This window comes from Pygocentrus nattereri, chromosome 4 (assembly GCF_015220715.1).
Source record: "Pygocentrus nattereri isolate fPygNat1 chromosome 4, fPygNat1.pri, whole genome shotgun sequence".
NCBI classification, from domain to species: Eukaryota; Metazoa; Chordata; class Actinopteri; order Characiformes; family Serrasalmidae; genus Pygocentrus; species Pygocentrus nattereri.
The window spans coordinates 43,138,201-43,156,733 of NC_051214.1; the positions used below are offsets into that span (position 1 = coordinate 43,138,201).

Consider the following 18,533-nt stretch of genomic DNA (forward strand, 5'->3'; position numbering starts at 1 on the left):
CAAAGCTTGTGTCAACTACGAGCCAATCCTAGCGCATAAGGGTGAACTACAAACCAATCAGTGTTCAGGAGTATTAACAATTAGCCATTGCTAATGCACGTTGCAAAAATACTAGCCAATCTGATTGCAGAAATGTAAACTATTGTATATGTAACCCAATCCGAGCACAGAAACCAGGATGGCGACAGCAATTCTAGCACAGGATGTTGAACCTCCAGCCAATCAGAGCCGAGGATTATGAATCGCTAATCAATCCAGGATGAGGACTCTACACGCCAACCACGAGGTAGCCAATCCTAGCGTAGGGGACTAGATCATACTAGCCAATCAGGAGTTGGGGCACCACAAGCCAATTGTCGGACGGAGGTTTAGATCATATAGCCAATCCCAGCACAGGAGGCGGGCTTTCCCGAATACGGGTGTAGAAAAAAATAACTAACGCGAGGCGCCGTGAGTCTTTTAGCACTGCAACCGAAGCCCTACAGTCTCTACCAAAGACACGGGATGGAAATCCGCTACCGGGAGCTGCTTTGGATTAACGATTGATGTTTGTTCGTGATGAATGTCTGACTTTTGAAATCGGGTCTTCAGCTGCCTCGCCAACATCTGAAATGCACGCTAAATGGAGACTTGTGAGAAGAGTTGCTGCAGGGTGCCGCATTGCCTGGCTGCTTCATACTAGGATAGTGTAGCCTGATGGAGGATTTTGAGGCTGATAGTCGTTTTTAGATCTTTTCGTTTCTTGTTTTTGAGGGGGGTGCTGGGGAAGAATGAACGACCCACTCGTGTTGTGTTAAGGGGACAAAAAGCGTTCGGCAGATTCAGATGCTTCTCAGTCGGATCCCTCCCGTGCAGAGCAGGCAGGACTTTAAAGCGCTGGAAAGGCGTTTTTAGCGTCGGTGGAAACGACCAGATGAATGTAGGCGAGGGAAGCAGCCCAGACATCCACATTACAGGTGAACACGAGCCGGAAGGGTGAGTGAGACCGGTCCAGCTCTCAGATAAAGCACGGTGGGCGCCAGTTTTACTCAGGACGGCCTCTGAAGTCTGCTATCATTTGGACTGAACCCAGGAGAGCACCATATTACAGCCTCAGAAAGTGCTGCATTGGTGAGCATCATCAGCCTCTCTTCTCCGCTGTAGATCCACCTCTCTCTCTCTCAAATACGCGTAAGGTGGCGAGGACACAATGACTCATTTGCAGGCAGGCCTGTCTCCAGAAACCCTGGAGAAAGCCAAGGTGGAGCTAAAGGAGAACCCGGACACTTTACATCAGGACATCCAGGAGGTGAGGGACATGATCATCACTCGTCCGGACATTGGCTTTCTCAGGACAGATGATGCCTTCATCCTGCGCTTCCTCAGGGCCAGGAAGTTCAACCATTTCGAGGCGTTTCGCCTCCTGGCCCAGTACTTCGAGTACAGGCAGCAGAACCTGGACATGTTCAAGAACCTCAAGGCCACAGACCCGGGCATCAAGCAGGCTCTGAAAGACGGCTTCCCTGGGGTGCTGTCCAACCTGGACAGACACGGCAGGAAAATACTCGTCCTCTTTGCTGCCAACTGGGACCAAAGCAGGTAATATTGGCTTTTAACTAATTGCGTGCAACGGCGCTGTCCTTCAGCACCACTCGACCATGAGGCCTAGTTCAGCATGCTTGGCTTTGTAGGTCAGGGGCTTTTGCTGTCCTCTTCTGTATTCAGTTCAGGTTCACATGGTCATGCACATTCCGCTGGTTAATCCACCTACACTACATTTCAACCCTGGTCCCACAGTAAACTTAGCCAGTCTAAATTTTCTGTCCAGCTCCAAACTAACACCTGAGGCAGGTACTAAGGTGTTTTTCCTACCCAGTACTGAAAGACCGCCAAGCAGGCTATATTTTCATTCTGTTGCAGTTCCTAACACACCTGAGGCAGAGAAACAAGCACTAATATTTTTAAAGTCAAATACTCAAGGACCCTCCAACCATCTGGCTTTCTGGTTCCTGATATATGTCAGGCAGGTAATCAAGACAGTATTTCCCAATCCAGTACTTCAGGACCCCCAACCTAGGCCCAACTTTTTTTTCTATTACAATTCCTAACACACCTGTGGGAGGTAATCAAGGGATGCTTCTCCATTCAATACTTAAGGACCCCCAGCCAGGCCAGATTTGCTTCTGTTCCAGTTCCTAAAACATCTGAGGTTTTGTTCACCCATTCAGTACTCAGGAATCCTCCCAGCTAGGCCAAATTCTGGTTGTATTCCAGTTCTCAACACACCTGCAGCATGTAATCAGGTAGGTACCAAGCAATATTTTTCAGTCCAGTGCTCAAGGACCACCCAGCCAGGCCATTTTTAGTTCTGTTCTGGTTTCTAATAATCCCCCCAACCAGGCCATATTTTGGTTCTGTTTCAGTTCCTAACACACTTGAGGCAGGTAAGCAAGCTGTGTTTAAAAATTTCCAGTCCAGTTCTCAGGGACCCCTGAAGCAGGCAATATTTTTCATCTATTACAGTTCCTACCACACCTGTGGCAGGTAATCTGGGGATGTTTAGCAGTGTTTCCCTGTCCAGTACTTAAGGACACCCCCAACCAGGCCAGATTTGGTGCTGTTCCAGTTCCTAACACATCTGAGGCTGGAAATCAAGTTTAGTTTGCCAATCCAGTACTCAAGGTTCGTCCTCCTAAGCGGACTGTATTGCGGTTCTCTTCTGGTTTCTAAGACACCTGTGGCAGGTAATCAAGGGATGTAGATCTGTATGTCTACTGTTTACTAAATATGTATGTAACTGCCAATGGATTGTACTGGATTTAAAAAAATGTTTTAGGTCACTTCAACAACACCTCCCCAGTTTTACTAACTGCATTAAATGAATTTCCAAATCTGGCCCTATACTAACTTTAATAACATTTTTTGAGAGAAATACCACAAACTCTGTCAGAATGAGTAGTTTCAGTGGTCCTGTTTGTCTACTTTGAATGGCTTACATAAGGATTTACACTGTTAAATTCAAGCCTCTCTTTAAATTTCGTTACATTTAACTTTGTAGGAGTTAATTAACACAAGTAGACTGTTGTGTACACTTGCATGAATGGTGGACGTCGGTGGCTAATCGTCAGAGTGGAATCCAATGCATCTCAGCTCATTAGACTGAGAAGTGCACACAATGCCTCAGTCTATTCTAAAGGGCCTTTGAATCTGAGCCAATCGCACCATGGCCTCTGAGGGCGGTAAAGACTTCTCACAAAAACGTGTGACAAACACCACAGAGGGTCAAGATAGGCCTGCATTAGCTGCAGTACCTCTAAAATTACTTCAACCTTTTTGTCTTCCACTTTTTGTTTCTATATATGGGCCTGTCTCAGATTAGTGATGTACCTCAGAGATTCAAGATAATGGACAGAGGTCGTCTTATGTGGTGGTCAGTATTAAATAAGTGGCATAGGGGTAAATCAAGAAAAAAGAACTTTTTGAAACTGTTCTTCTAAAATATAAAGGTGCCAAAATGAGTAATGGCATATAAAACACATTTTCAATGCACGGTTTCTTAAATAAGCATTTTTGTAAATGGGATGTGTGACCTTTTTAAAGTTTTAAGTCACAATGTAAAGGTTCTTTATTGCTGTTTATTTTCAAAGAGCCCTATTAGCAGGGGAAAGGGGAGTCATGAAACTCAGACAATTCTATTGAGTTTTCAAAATTTCTACATAGTTTATTTGTTGAGATGTAAACTAAGTAGTTTAGAGTGGTTTGATGTGAAAGTTGCTATGCAGAGAAATTTCTCAAGTCAGATTTCTTTACAATGGTGTTGATAGGAACCAGGGGTCACAACGTCTGCAACACAAATGTAACTATTTTATACACTATCCAAAACAACGAGTGAACCGATACGTGAGTTTGTATATATAACGTTAATGAAACAATTGATGTAAATTTGATGACATAATTCAATATTTGCCTTATAACACACTATACGTACCCCTTCTCCCAAACAGTTAAAAAATAGGAATGATTTAGGCCAAAACCTTATTTCAGTATAGTCATAAAACAATACCTCAGGCACCATATTGAGAACCATTTTGTGTGATAACTTTCTGTGAGGCAGTCAGCTTCAGATGTCTGGTACCTATCACTACCACTGTAAACAACTCTAACTTGTTAAGTTGCTCTAGAATGGAGCATTTCACATCACACCTCTCTGAATGACTACGAAAGTTTGAAAAATATCTGGAAAGAAATTACTAGTATATTGCAAACTTGTGATTTATCAGAGGAAACCAAACATATTGTTAAGAATTTTTCCCCAAAACTGCATCTGTTATGCAAGACTGTAATGTTAACCATTGTACTACCTGATTACTCTTGCTAAGTGGTCAGTTATATCTCCATAGAGCACCCTGAATTTTCTGACAATAACAGAAACTTTATTTAGCAAGTTAATATCACGTCTTACTGCCGACATTATGCTCGGTTGTTGATCAAAATCACTACGTTATAGATTGTGATGCTCTTTTTGGACATTGTCAACATTTCCAGTGCTGTGGAGATGCATGACAATCTCCATAAGTGGTCAGTACTACACCAGAGGGGGTGCTAAGTATGAGGGCAAAAGTACACTAAGGTCTGTTGGTACATGTATCTTAAAAATCTTTCAAAGATTTCTTGCGTTCACAATCAAAAATTTATTTTCTGTTGTCAGGTACACGTTTGTGGATATACTGCGAGCTATTCTTTTGTCACTGGAGGCGATGATCGAAGACCCTGAGCTACAAGTTAATGGATTTGTGCTGATCATCGACTGGAGTAACTTCACTTTTAAGCAAGCTTCCAAACTGACTCCAAGTATGCTGAGATTGGCCATTGAGGGCTTACAGGTAACACTAAACTTTTCTAACTGGCATCCATCATCAGAGCTGTTAGACGAGTCATGCATGTAACCAGTGTGCTAAATGCCCCTTGGTTTTCAGGGGGTCCTGTGTTGGCTGGCTACTCCAGGATTTGCTGGCTGTTAACTCGCTTGGCATAGCAGCGCTGATGCTAGCTTCAATGGCAAAAGAGAATTGGTTTAATTTGTGTTTTGGAAATGCTTTTTGGTTTGGTACTGTGCTCTTCCACACATTAATTATGATTTTGCATGAGTAATAATTCATGTTTTCCACCAAAATCTAGGGAAATTGGCCAAGATTTACAAATATGCTACAGCATTGTGTAAAGGTTTCCAGAGGTATCCCAGACAAAGCTAACCTACCAACCTATTGGGTGAACCAATTTGCTACAGCACCACCTCGAGGCAGAGGAAGACATAAACTCACTGTTTCGCAGATGAACCAGACTAAACAGTGACCTTTCCCTGAATTAGTATTTGAGTATCAATTTTCATTGACACCCCAGAATTTAGATTTTAAGATATTCACGGGATCCGCACCTTGTAAGTAACATATTTTCACTATATGATGTGCCACTCAGGCCTTATTACCTTTATTGCCAGGTGAATTGCAGCTAATCTAGAATATGCATCCTTAAAACTTTTTTTATGTTCAGAAAACTTTAAAACATCATAACTAGCTGTGTAAAGGTGCCATATCCTACTTTTCTTGTATTTTTTAAATGTATTAAATTTTCTTTCCAGAAGTCCACAGGATGTGTGTCTGGGAGGTTGTACTAAAAACAATTTAATTTTACCTGTATGTAAATGCACTCTGTTCTGATTGGCTGCCCTGTATTGTACTTCATTCAAAAAAGCACTATGAGCCGAAACATGCCTTATAACTTTATTGCATATGGTTGGGGCTAAATTGCTGTAGTCTGAATAGGCAGCTGTATGTGTAAGTTGTTTTAGTGACATCACAAAAACAGCTAATTCAAAATAGGCTATTTTCACAGATTAGTTTCCATATATGGGCAGTGAGCACTGGTGAGTAAATGGTACACATTGTGTAATTTGAGCAGAGTGCACATAGTACAACAAAAAGAAAAAGCGAGAAAAAATCCACTGTGCATAATAACGGGCCTTAAAATTATTACAGCAAAATTGGTAACTCAGTTCCTCTCTCATCTGTGTGGCATTTCCAAAGCTGGTGGTCATGTAACCAAAAGGTTTAAAGAACCAGACCATTAAACAACTGTCCTACGGTTAAAGCAATACAGCTACAGTAATAAGAAGAATGTACAGTAATTAAGTTTTTTAAGCCTGTGTCTTTTATTCAGCTGCTCTGATCTTTAATCAACCTAAGCCCGTTTGAACTGCATAATCCTAATCAACCTTTGAATCGTACAGCAATTTAACGTCTCATCTGCCTGTGGAGGCTCGAGCAGGTGCTTGAGTCTGCTGGAATCTCTCTCTCCCGCTCTCTCTCGCAGTGAGCATTAGCTATTCTCTGTGAAAGTTACATGAACAGGAGTTGACCTTCTGCTCTGGGGCTTTAAACATTGCCTGCATAGCAGTTTAGAAGGTGGATTTCACCTGTCATCACTCTCGCTGCGTAGCATTTCTGTTTCTTCCATTTGGCCCTACAGTTTGCTAACAGCTTACGCTTGTCACCATCAGCATTATTACTATGCAAGAATCGTCTATGTGTCATAACAAGACAGCAGTTGCTTAGCAGTACATAGGTCAGCCTTGGCACTGAGGTCCAGGTTTGTATGCTAGTGTTACCATGTAATCAGCTTTGCAGGGATGTAATCCAGAAAAAGGCAATCTTCAATCATGTCACTTCATTGCTTCATCAGTACATTTTTAATGTATCCCACAGCATCACCATGTACCGATATAACTGCACTACCCGTACTTTGTCTGTGCAACTCCATCGCTCTATATAAACTCTAGTTAGATGTTTTGTGGCTTGTAGTTGGAAAATATTCATATGCACTCATATGCATTGATTGTACCATCGCAGATTAGCCGTGATTTGTGAGAAGGGAAAGACATATTGGCATGAATATTTATCTATAGTACCATTCGGGCAGGATTAGTTTTACATGAGGATGTGGAATAATGTAATTACTACTGGTGTTTCTCTGTGGTCTTTGTCCTGTCTGAATCCACCACATCAGTAATTTTCACACATCGTGCTTCTCCGCATCAATATAGCAGCAGCTTTTGTTTTTTTTTAAACATACTGTAGAAATAACCCCAAATTATATTAATCTGCTGAATTGCCTTGTAGGAAAATATATCCTCATATCATCATGTCCTGTGGAAAAGGTGTTTGTTAAAGTATGGAGGGACTTGAAGAGACATTTACTTAGATCAAATTATGAAAAATGACAAACATTTTGATTTGATGTGGTGATGTTGACTGTTGTAAATTCTCATTGACAATGCTGATAACACTCTGCGTTCGCTTAAGACAGCTAGGTAGATATTTAGGCCCAATCCCATTTCTTATTTTTACCCCTAGTCCGTGGTTTTGAGTGGCACATTGCCCCCTTTGAGTTACAAGGTGTAGTGGCTGAAATTTTCCTCTGTGAAATAAAACAAACCCTCAAATAAAAAGAACATTACTTTATTAACAGGCTACTAGCAGTGCTCTGTAGGTGACCCTGCCAGTCTGCAGTAATAGCAGAGGAGGGTAAAGTTTAGACCCCTAATTCTGCTGTGATATGAAACTAAAGTCAGGTATTTTCTACCTTCTCGTTTAAATTTTCTGGCACCAGAACTGCTGCACCATTTAACATGGAACGGGAAATTTAGCTAGTTAGCTACTGAGACGTCAGCATACTACTAGAGATTTTTATGCATTTATGAAGAGAAGGACCATAACACATTGAAACAACAGTAAACTAAGATAATAGAATGGTCATCATAATTTTTTAACAGAGAAAATTCTCACAATTGTGGGTTTCTTTGGTTGTTTGCCAATCTTTTGGTCTGTTTGGAGTGTGCCTCCATTTAGAGGGCCCTGTAGTCCTAACACTTCAACCTCAAGAAAAACTGGGACAACCTTTACCCTTGGCATGAACGCATGAACGTGATTAAATGAAACGTTCATGTACATGTTTTCTTCTTGTGAGCAGCTGAATGTATTGTACATGTACATTTACATTTTTGGTGTGATGGCAATGCATAAATCATGGAGTCTCTGTATTTTGTACCAAGATCTTTTATTATCTTGTGCCATAATCCTTACTGTAAAAGTACACAAACCCACCTCTCCATGTAAAACTAATCCCATCTGAATAGTACTTAGGGCTTAACTGGGAGAAACATAATCTCTATAATATATGCAGTCATATGCAACAGTTGGTCAAGTCATGTTTTGTTGAATTCCTAATTGAAAAGATGTTAATACATTCTCTAAACAATGAACACATATTGTTCTGCAAAATGCACATTCCTGTTTATTTACTGAGTTGAATTGATTGGAAAATAATAAAACATAAATGTGCCATAACTTTTGCTCTAGCTGTATTTTATGTTTTGTTTTTTTCCTCAATATGTTAAATTAAATATCTTAAATATCCTCAATATGTTAAAATAAACAGTGCATTAAAGTACTTTAAAGTAAAGTACATTAAAATAAACAGTGCATTAAAATGTGTAGAAGAGTGGTCTGTGTACTTCACACCAGTTTGGCCAGGGGCACCTAAAGCTTTGCATACGAATTTAGTAAATAGGCAAACTTTGCCATAATCTTGTCATCTGATCCAAATCAGGTCTCTCTCATATGAAAGCAGACCCTATAATGAATGTCAGGTCAATCGACTGAATCAGGGCCGGATTCACAAAAGTTTTTTTAAGAAAAAACACTAGAAGGTTCTTAAGACAAACATTAAGATGTTCATAAGAATTGGACACATTTACAAACCATCCTTAAGAAGTTTAAGTCCACTTACAAGTTTTGACAAACATTCTGACATTAACCAATGTTTTCCTACATGGGATTTGTTCTTAGATAAGAACAGAATCTACACACACTCAAGAGCACAGATGTGTGAAGAACTCTGTGGTTGAAGAACACGTCATGAATCTGTAATGGACTTTTTATTAGGACCTTTCTCAAGAACACATTTAAGAAAAACTCTAACAAGATATTTGTGAATGAGGCCAATTGTTCCTAAATGCAGTCCTCGAGAACTTAAGAAGTTGTCAAATATTCTCTTAATAATAATATTTCTTAAATTTCATTGTTTTCACGTATGCTATGTTGCATATTACCACATACCATGAACGACTCAAGATATATGTTGAATTTGTATGACATGTTATTTCTGGCTTTTAGTTTAATCCACTCAGATGACAGCAAAATGTGGAAAAACATCACACCAAGCATGAACATTTAGCAACAGGAAAAAAAAATTCTCAGTGGAAAATATGACAACGTCGGGGTGGTGGACGAGGATGGACAGGAGCAGCAGAGACAGTGTCCATGTTGGATTAATTTATCAGCTCTTAATTAATTTGTCAGCTCTTACAGCATAAGACAAGTGTAAGGCTTTCATAACATTAAGAAACCTGTAAGAACATAATGTTTTCAAGAATTCCACTTATTCTTCAAACTATTAAGAAGATAGTTAAGAAAATAAAGTAAGATCATTCTTAAGAAGTTATTTGAAGAAGCAATTTCTCGTAACTTCTTTCTTAAGAATGAAGGATTATTTCTTTCTTAAGACACTTTCATAAATCTGGTGGCTGGGCTTTTCATCCCAGATGAGCCCCCAGTTACATTTACAGCATTTGGCTGACGCTCTTATCCAGAGCAACTTACAGTTTGCTCGCTTTACACAGGTGGTGTTAGGAGTCTTGCCCAAGGGCTCTTATTGATGTAGTGTAGAGTGCTTGCCCAGGTGGGGATTGAACCCCAGTCTACAGTGTAGAAGGCAGAGGTGTTACCCACTACACTAACCAACCCCAGTTCTGTTAAGACCTGTTCAGGCTGTAACCCTGATAGTGGATAGCCCGTTCCCAAGATAGTGGATTGGCAACCTCATAAAGGGGAATGACCCATGTGGCCAATCACAGACCTGCACATAAAGCAAATACAAGAGAGAACACACAAAATGGTGGCAGACAGACACACAGAAAGGCTGTTAGGACCGGGGGTCTTAACAGTCTCGGGTTTCACCATAACTCGATTTGATCTGAATATTTTGATGCAATTCGGAATTGTTTGTGAAATGATCCTGAAGATACAGATATAAGCGAAGGAACGATTAACTCAGCAGAGGAACATAGACAATAAATACAATACACATTGTATGTTCTGATCATGTTTATTTCCAACAAGTGTCATTTTAATAAAACCAAACTGAGCGCTTGTGAAAAACTAGCTTGACACTTGGACACTATTTTAATCGGTTTTTCTAATGTTAACATTTATGTGATTAAATTGCCAGCATCAGATTCATTTTCACATCCAAAACTACCTTTTAGTGCTGTATAAATGATGTATGACAGTTGTGTCATGTGTATAATGACTGTGTTATTGCAACATTACATACAACAAAGACAGCAGAAGAACATATAAGATACAGATGGACAGATAAAGTAAAAATACATAAAACGAAGTAAAAATTAAGCGAAGCATCTGCCCGCTTGCTTCTATTGTGTATAAGTGTATTTCAAGCAGACTGACCTCAGCCGCATTACAGGCTTTGACTATTCAACAATCACCAAAAATGAAATGCATACGTTATTGAATACTGTGAGAATTGATTATTCTAATGTTCCAATATTGATGCAGTTAAACAACAAGCATCCCATTCATTTTATGCCAAAAAAAACAATTCTGTGGCACGTTGTGTCAGGTCAGCAGTAGGGCTGTGATGTAAATAACGACTGTCCAGTTCCTGTAAGGCATGTCTCCGGAGGCGGCTCCACACTGATGTGCCACGCAGGCAGCTTTGAGCAAAGCCTGTTGACTGAATATTAATGCGCGTCCATGATGAGCCCATTCCACATTCCAGTGGCTCTTCAGACAGATTAGCTGGTGAATAATTGATCGTTGCCATTAGCATCTCGCCTCCAGAATGTGCCGTTCACCGAGTGAGTGGGGCTGTGCTTTTGTAGCTGTTTGAAAGGAAAACAATGGCGCTGCATGGAAAAGACAGCCACAACCAATTAGTTAAACAGAACGTTCGACAGTTACATCGTTACTGTCCTCAAGCATACACGAGTTCACGGAGGTCAGTGTCTGTGATTCATTCCTGGCAAACATCCTGTGGACTGAACTATAGCATTCACTCATTCGACTGCGTACTTCAAACCTACAGTTTTGAATCATTTATATACTGGAGTGTAGCTGCAGGGCTCAGGACATTCAGAGCTCTGAGGAGGAGCGTTTGAACTTTTACACTTTAGTAACGCCGCCCTGAGCCCCGCAGTGCTGTCTGCAATGACATTGAGGGACTCTTCATCTGTCAGCATGTATAGTGAGTCATTAAATGTGTCATTTATCGCCTGGAGTAAGATCACGCTCTGCTCTTAAAGCTTTAAGGTCTTTTGAGGCTTTGACAGTGCATGCAAACAGGCTCCATTTTTTGGTTTGCGAACACTTGATTTGAGTAAATCTGAACTGAGCCTTGCGCAGATGTCCATCATTACAGTCAGGCATGCAAGCGTTTTATGGATCAGCCTTAAAGAAATACTCCAACGTTGTTCAGCCTACTGTCTCTGTGTTGCATCAGTAGCATACGGTCCATTAGATAGGATAACCCTTTATGGTAACCCTTAATTTTAAGGACCACATATTGCCATTACGGTTGTGTTTTGTTCAGTAAAGCCCAAATTAGACACTTCTAAATGAGTTATTTGCTGTGCATTAAGCTTTATTTAATATGTATTTAGCCTGTATTAGCATATGGTTAGATGTCTGAAAATCTCTAATCGTTGCTTTAGGGCTGCAACTAACAGTTATTTCTATACTTGACTAGTTGGTCCATTTTGAGTTTGAATAATTAGATAATCTGAAAAAAACTGTCAGTAATGAACATTTATATATGCAACATTATGCAATATTTATCTCTTCTGAATATTCTGATACCTGGGAATAAGTAAATAATCATACTTTTCATTTTATAATGTACCATATGTTTTCAATGGAGTGACAGATCTGAACTGCAGGCAGGTCAGTTTAGCATCCCGACTCTTTTACTAGCAATGCTGATGTAATACATGCAGAATGGGGTTTGACATTGTATTACTGAAGTAAGCAAGGCCTGAAGTTTTGACAGGATTTCCCTTTTGCTTAAATGAACTACGGGTGAGAAACAAATCATATAAATGCTTCTATTATCACTCAGATAACTGCAACCTCTTATAGTTCACCTTTTTCTTATTTCTCATCTTATTATAGAATTGGATGAATTCTTCGATGTACGCTTTGCAGTGCATTCCCAAATCCCCTTCTTAGCATAGCACACCGAATGACAGGCGTTTGTCTTTTTTTAGTTGTATGTCTTTAAGAGTGATAACGTGATTACAGTGACTCATTGGAGAGAACTCATATGTGCTTTCACTGACGGGGTCCCTCCACCAACCCACCCACGTCTGAGCGTGCCACGTGAGGCACCGTTCACCAACCGCAGCTGAGCTGTGCGCCAGGGCTCTGTGTCCTTTTTGAAGTCTAAATTTACCTCAATGGCAGCGTGAGCTGTAGTAAGGAGGTAGGATGTGTAAGGAAACTGAAGGAGGATTATATTTCTCTTAGGATTATCAGGCAAATGAATGAGGGTTTGAAATGTTCAATGTGTCATACATGCTGAAGGTAGTTAACTTACTTTCAGGCTGAAAATGTCCATTTCTGTGCTTCTGTAGGGTGCCACTTCCACACATCACTGTTCAATACACACATAAGTAACACAGAAAGGGAGGAAAGCAGGTATAAACATCTGACTTTGGACTGAAAAATGTTTCAATTAGCAACCAGCTGACCTATTCATCTAAGAGGAACAGCAGCTAGAGTATACATTTCATTGCAAATGGTGGCCCTAACAGAACACTTGATGCAGCCTCAGAAAATGGCTGGTCTTGGCAAAAGCAATAAGGCAATGTACTCCCCTGACAAATGGAGGAAAGAGTGAGTGAGCCTGGCTCTCCTAGAGCATTTCTTTGTTATTGCAGTCCTCTGTTGTTTCCTTCTGTGTCTTGGACTTGCCTTTTGTCTCTCTTAGTCTTGAGAAATAACCCACGCTTGGCAGCCAATCACAGCGGACCTATCCTCCCCAGCCCACCCCATGCTGAGTTTCCCTGGCAACCTGTCCGACCGCCATGCTATGCACCCTCCAGATGGGCTGCGCTCACAGAAAGAAAACACACTCATGTCACTCAGTCCCTATGGTGGCTCTGTGTGCGTGTATGCGTATGTCCGTGTGTTTTCATGTCAGTTCCTTGCGCTGTAGATTGATGCGTGAGGTTTGGAGTGCCTGTTTTTATCTATACAGAATACGACGTGGCTGATGGAGTCTATTAAAATCTAGTACATCTGATCTGGTTTCATCAGTTCATTAATACTGCGCAGCCTGTCTTTCCTCGCAAATGCCTTTGAAAAATGTCTACCTGCCACAGACCGACCTCATTTTTCAGTTGTTCATGTGGGCAAAATTAGACTCCACTATTGTTGCATTCATTGCAAAACCTTGTATGTTCAACGTGGTAACTGTACAGAAAAAGCATAGAACCTTTATGACTTTAAAGGGCCCATATCCTACATTTTTCTTGCATTCTATTTTTATTTCTCTTGAGGTCAACTCACCACATATGTGTGCTTTTGCATAATAAAAATGGTCATAATTCATTTCTGCATAACCACTTTCCAACCCCTCTGTTGTTACTTTAAGACTGATGTATGTAAGTGAGCTCTGTTCTGATTGGCTGCTATGTTTTGTGCCTCATTCAAAAAGCCCTTGGGCCTGAAACTCTCCTTATAACTTCAGCATAAATGAGCATTACTAACACTGCTGTAGGCTGAATAGATGGATATGTGTAAATAAGTTAGTTCTTATGACATCACAGAAACACTGAATTTAAAACGGGTTGTTTGTTCAGCTTAGTTTCCATATATGGACCATATGGACTGAGGAGTGAAACTGTAACTTCGTTATTACTTTAAATTCTTTTGTTTAAAAAAAGTAAAAGAAATTTGGTTCTACTTGAAATGGGACTGTTACTGTAGATTGTGTAACAAGATTTTACATTATTATTATTTACATGTTCTGTTGGTCCAGTCATTGTGGATGAATTCATCAAATATATACACAGTATTAAGATCAACTGGCAGTTTTTGAAAATGGCAAAATAGGCCTGAGCCAGGAACAGAATCCTCTTCAGGTAATTCTGTGAAAAATACCCAATAGTATACAAATGAACTAGAATTTGCTTCATTCTGCAGGTATTTTTCCTGTATGTTTCCACAAAGTGTTTGCACACGTTTTATTAGCTAGTTTTAAAAACAATGCAAACAAAGACAGTGAAATCAGATCTGTTGAAGCTTCATGTTATGAAGGATCACAGTAATAGTTGGTGCAGTTGGTAAAAGCTGTAGTTGTATTAAACTGCTGCGATGGGCTGGCGACCTGTCTGACGGGGTTTATCCTGCCTTCCGCCCAGTGACCGCTCCAGCTCCAGCACCCCTCCGCAACCCTGAGGGAGAAGCAGCTTAGAAAATGGAAAATGTGTGTGTGTGTGTGTGTGTGTGTGTGTGTGTATTAAGCTGCCGTCTTTAAATTGGCCAAAAACAGAAATTTAGTAAGAAAGAATGGATTACTCAGATGGTAAAGTCGGTGTGAATTCCATTCTTTCTTACTAAATTTCTGTTTTTGGCCAATTTAAATTAACTTCTCTAAAATTGAAATGGGTGGAATGGGTGGAGGACACAGGTTGTTGTTTTTTTTTTTGTTGGGGGCTGAAATTTGAGTAATTGTGTGATTGTGACGTGAATGGCAACATCATTCAAAATCATTATTTAAAAATGAATAACATCAGATTATGTCATACAGTGCTATAATGACGCAGGAGATGACAATATACAGTACATATATAAATAAACATATGAATAAACATATAACTAATGTCAAACCACTGCTGCACATCATCACTCTGCTCTCTCATCCTGCAAGAAATGTATGTGAATAAACTGACCAGCGACTATTCATGTTGATAGAGGGCACGGTTACCAATTGTGTCATGCTCACAGTCACATGGTGAGATGTCAGCACACTGAGCAGGAGATATAATGATTGTTATTATTTTTAGCTGTTGAAGTCCTGAAGTCTGGGGGTGCTGCTAAATACTCCAAGATACCATATTACAGCCCGAACCCCAGTATCAATATAATAAAACCACATGTGTGGTCTGAGATATTTTTTGAAGACTTACTTGTATGTAATGAACCAAAGAGAATCAAACTTGTTTTAAAACCAAACCCATCGATATCTGTACGATCCATTGAATCGATTCAGATGGTCAGAGTAACACAGATTTCATGGTCATTCCATAAATAGTCCGTCCAGCCTCCTGCATCCTGCTGATTGCATTATCAAATCCGCAAACCATTAAGGGATTAGAGAAACTAGCAACAAATGATGGATGGTCTCAGTGAAGCAGAGGCATTATGGCCTATCAGCCTACAAAACCTTATTATCAATCTACTGATATGACTTCATGTATTTTCTGACTTGAGACCTTATACCTGTGCATATACAAACCAACCCCAGGAAGTCAGTCAAGTTCTTAATCTTTGCTCGCTTTGTGCAAAGGACAGGGGGTACTTGCAATATTTATCAGGCCAGCAGTGGTTTTCTTAGTGCAAACACAGGAGCTTAGAGAGTGGGGGAAGACAGAGAGCGCTGTGAAGAGAGGTGTTAGGTAGAGACAGGCCAAAGGAAAGTTAACCCTTTCAAGAGGTGAGAGCCTGTGACGAGCTGGAGCAGTTTACACATGGAGCAAGGCGGCTTCTCTCATGATGAGGGAGCTTGAGTGGCCCATCTGGATGTTCAGGTCCGCTGCATCCCAAACAGTAGAAAACTCCCAGCCTGCTGCTCAGCTGAAGAAACTACAGGCGACGTAACTGGGACTGGGTGGCAGGAGTTAGAGTAATTGTTTGTTTGCATGGAGAACAGTTCAGATTCTGTTAGCTTTGGCTTTGGTGTATGGCATCAGAGTGTAACCATGCGAGAACTTAATCACAGCAGGACTTACACTGTCATCTCTAGAATTATTGCCACCCTTCAAGAAATCGTGGGGAAAAAAATCATATAATATAAACGGTACATATAATGTTCATCAGAAAGATTTGGAGAAATTGCTTACAATTCAGCGAGTAGCAATCATTCCTCCAAGAGTATTTCATTCATAGTGTTTGTAGGTTGTTTAATATTTTGATTCTAGCACATTTTCCTGAAGGGTGCCAATAATTGTGGAGTTGACTGTAGAAGAAGTGTGATATGTGATGAAGTTACTGGATACTGTGATGAAAATATGAGATGGGATAAATTGTGTTTAAGGTGTACAGCGTGGCTCTGGATGTGCAGGTCCAGGTCCAGAAAATTAATAATTTATCATGTATGAGTCTCATTTGTTCTCTCGAGACTTACAGCACTCGTTTTAACAGGCATTGGCTCCGTTATTGGCTGTGTGTGAAACATAACACATGCTTCCTACTCATTCAGTATTCTGACGCAGGAAAACACCCAGTCATGTCCGAAAAGATCCCTTGTATAAAGTGTGGCCTGCTGAGATTCCTCTGTTCACCCGTTTTTTGAAGCCAGTGTACATAGATCCTTCGCTGCCTGTCATTTCCCATAATCCTTTGTGTCAGCACTGATGCCATAAGGAAAAAAATAGCAGAAAACACCTATACTGACTCAGTAGAGGAGAGAGAGACTTGTTTCTGCACTGCCTTTTATTTTGGTTATAAACAGTTCCGTATGCTGAAATCTGCGCTAACAGCTAGCAGTGAGCTGACGTATCTGGGCAATGACGTGACATACCACTGCCTTTGAACCGAGTCTCAAACACAATTTGGTTGCAGATTCCTTCATCACAACGCTGCTTTCTAAGGCCCTGACTTATGAGACAGCACAGGCAGCAAGGCATTGAGATAGCTGCCTTCAGTTTCGGACACAGCCATACTGACATGGTGCTTTGTAATGCTGCTTTTCACATGCACACCCTTCGAAGTTGGATGATGGACATGGATGCATGAAATTTTTTAAATGTGGCAAAACTGGAGTTGTGATGGCAAAGCTGTTTTCATTATGGCAGATGGTAGAAACAGTCAGTCCATGGTAAATAGCAAAGTAAACTTTGATTGTTTCATTTTTTTACGGTTAAATTAATGAATCAAAAACACTTGGGCCAAAACCAGTAGATGCCAGCCAGCTAATAAACTACATGACTATATGTTCTCCATGTTTTGTTTACTTCCCACATGAATGCGCTCTTCAGATTCCTCTATAAAGAACACTACTCCCCGACAAGCACTCTAACGTGATGCAAGTCTTCACCTCTCTGAGGTTCTGCTCTGTATGGCTTGAACAGTATGAACATTTTGTCACTGATTTTGATGAAGGATCTAAACATTCCAGTAACTCATAATACTGGCCAATACAATATAAAATGGTCAATTAAAAAAAAAAAAACAGATTTAGTTAACAACGCTGGAGTTGTTTTACTAGTTGCTTTACTTTGTGGTATGATATGATCATGTCAGGCATGATTGTCAGTTCTCAGTAGTCAAATTTCTGAAATTTAATGGACAGCATTAACGTGCAAGGAAAATGATGTAAAGATTGTAGCAGCATAGAGTTTAGCAGCGTTGATAGTTTCCCTTAATTAATTCCTATTTTTCTCCAGTTCTCTTCCACATTGTATCCCTATACCAGCAGTTGGCAACGCAAATGTTAAAAAGAGCCATTTTATCCTTTTACTAAAAGTCAAACCATCTTGCGAGCCACAACATTTTATGTCCATTTTACCATCTTGGCTGGAAATATGTCTCAGTATGTGTTAATTTGAGAGTATAGGATGAAAATATAAATGGAAACACAGACAAAATTTGCTTTGCTTTTAACTTTAGCTCAGCTTTTCTCGCATCTCCAGCAGTAAACTTTTCCTCAAAAGTACAATAGTCTCTTGTAAAGTATCTCTCAGTGGTAGATTTTTTTTACGAGGCTGCTTATAAAAAAAACCCTCAAACTTCTCATTCGCCAGCTTCTTGTTTGAATTTTCATGTTCCACCTTAAACTGCTGCAATATTTAAGGTGGAACAGGAGAATTTTAACAAGAAACTGTTTTTAGCTTTGCTACATGTTAGTGTTTGTCATTTCTCATTGCAGATTCTCATTGCAAAATACTTATAAATGTAAATATAATTATCGATGTTTGTCTCAAATCTCTCTTTGCCTTTTTCTTAGCTTCTAGCTAGGCAAGATTGTTGACTTTGTTGCCAAGTGACCAGCAGTCTGCATGCCAGCCTTCAGGGTTAAAGGGTGAATTAGCAGTTATATGTTAACCATTTATAGTTAAAACTGTATCAGGACAATCACCTGAGCTTTAATTTTATCCTTTATGTTGCCGACCCCTGCCTTAGATAATGTGATGGTATTTT

At 40.1% G+C, this 18,533-nt stretch overlaps 1 protein-coding gene across 1 annotated transcript in view; it reads left to right on the top strand.

The window, feature by feature from the left end:
* Positions 1–435: 435 nt before the first annotated feature.
* Positions 436–18,533, top strand: part of clvs2 (clavesin 2) — a 37,365-nt gene continuing 19,267 nt past the window's right edge. The window contains exons 1-2 of the mRNA XM_017683895.2: positions 436–1,578; positions 4,688–4,862. Of these exons, the coding sequence (XP_017539384.1) occupies positions 1,190–1,578; positions 4,688–4,862 (564 nt within the window). The 5' untranslated portion in view covers positions 436–1,189. The remainder of the gene's footprint in view (positions 1,579–4,687; positions 4,863–18,533) is intronic.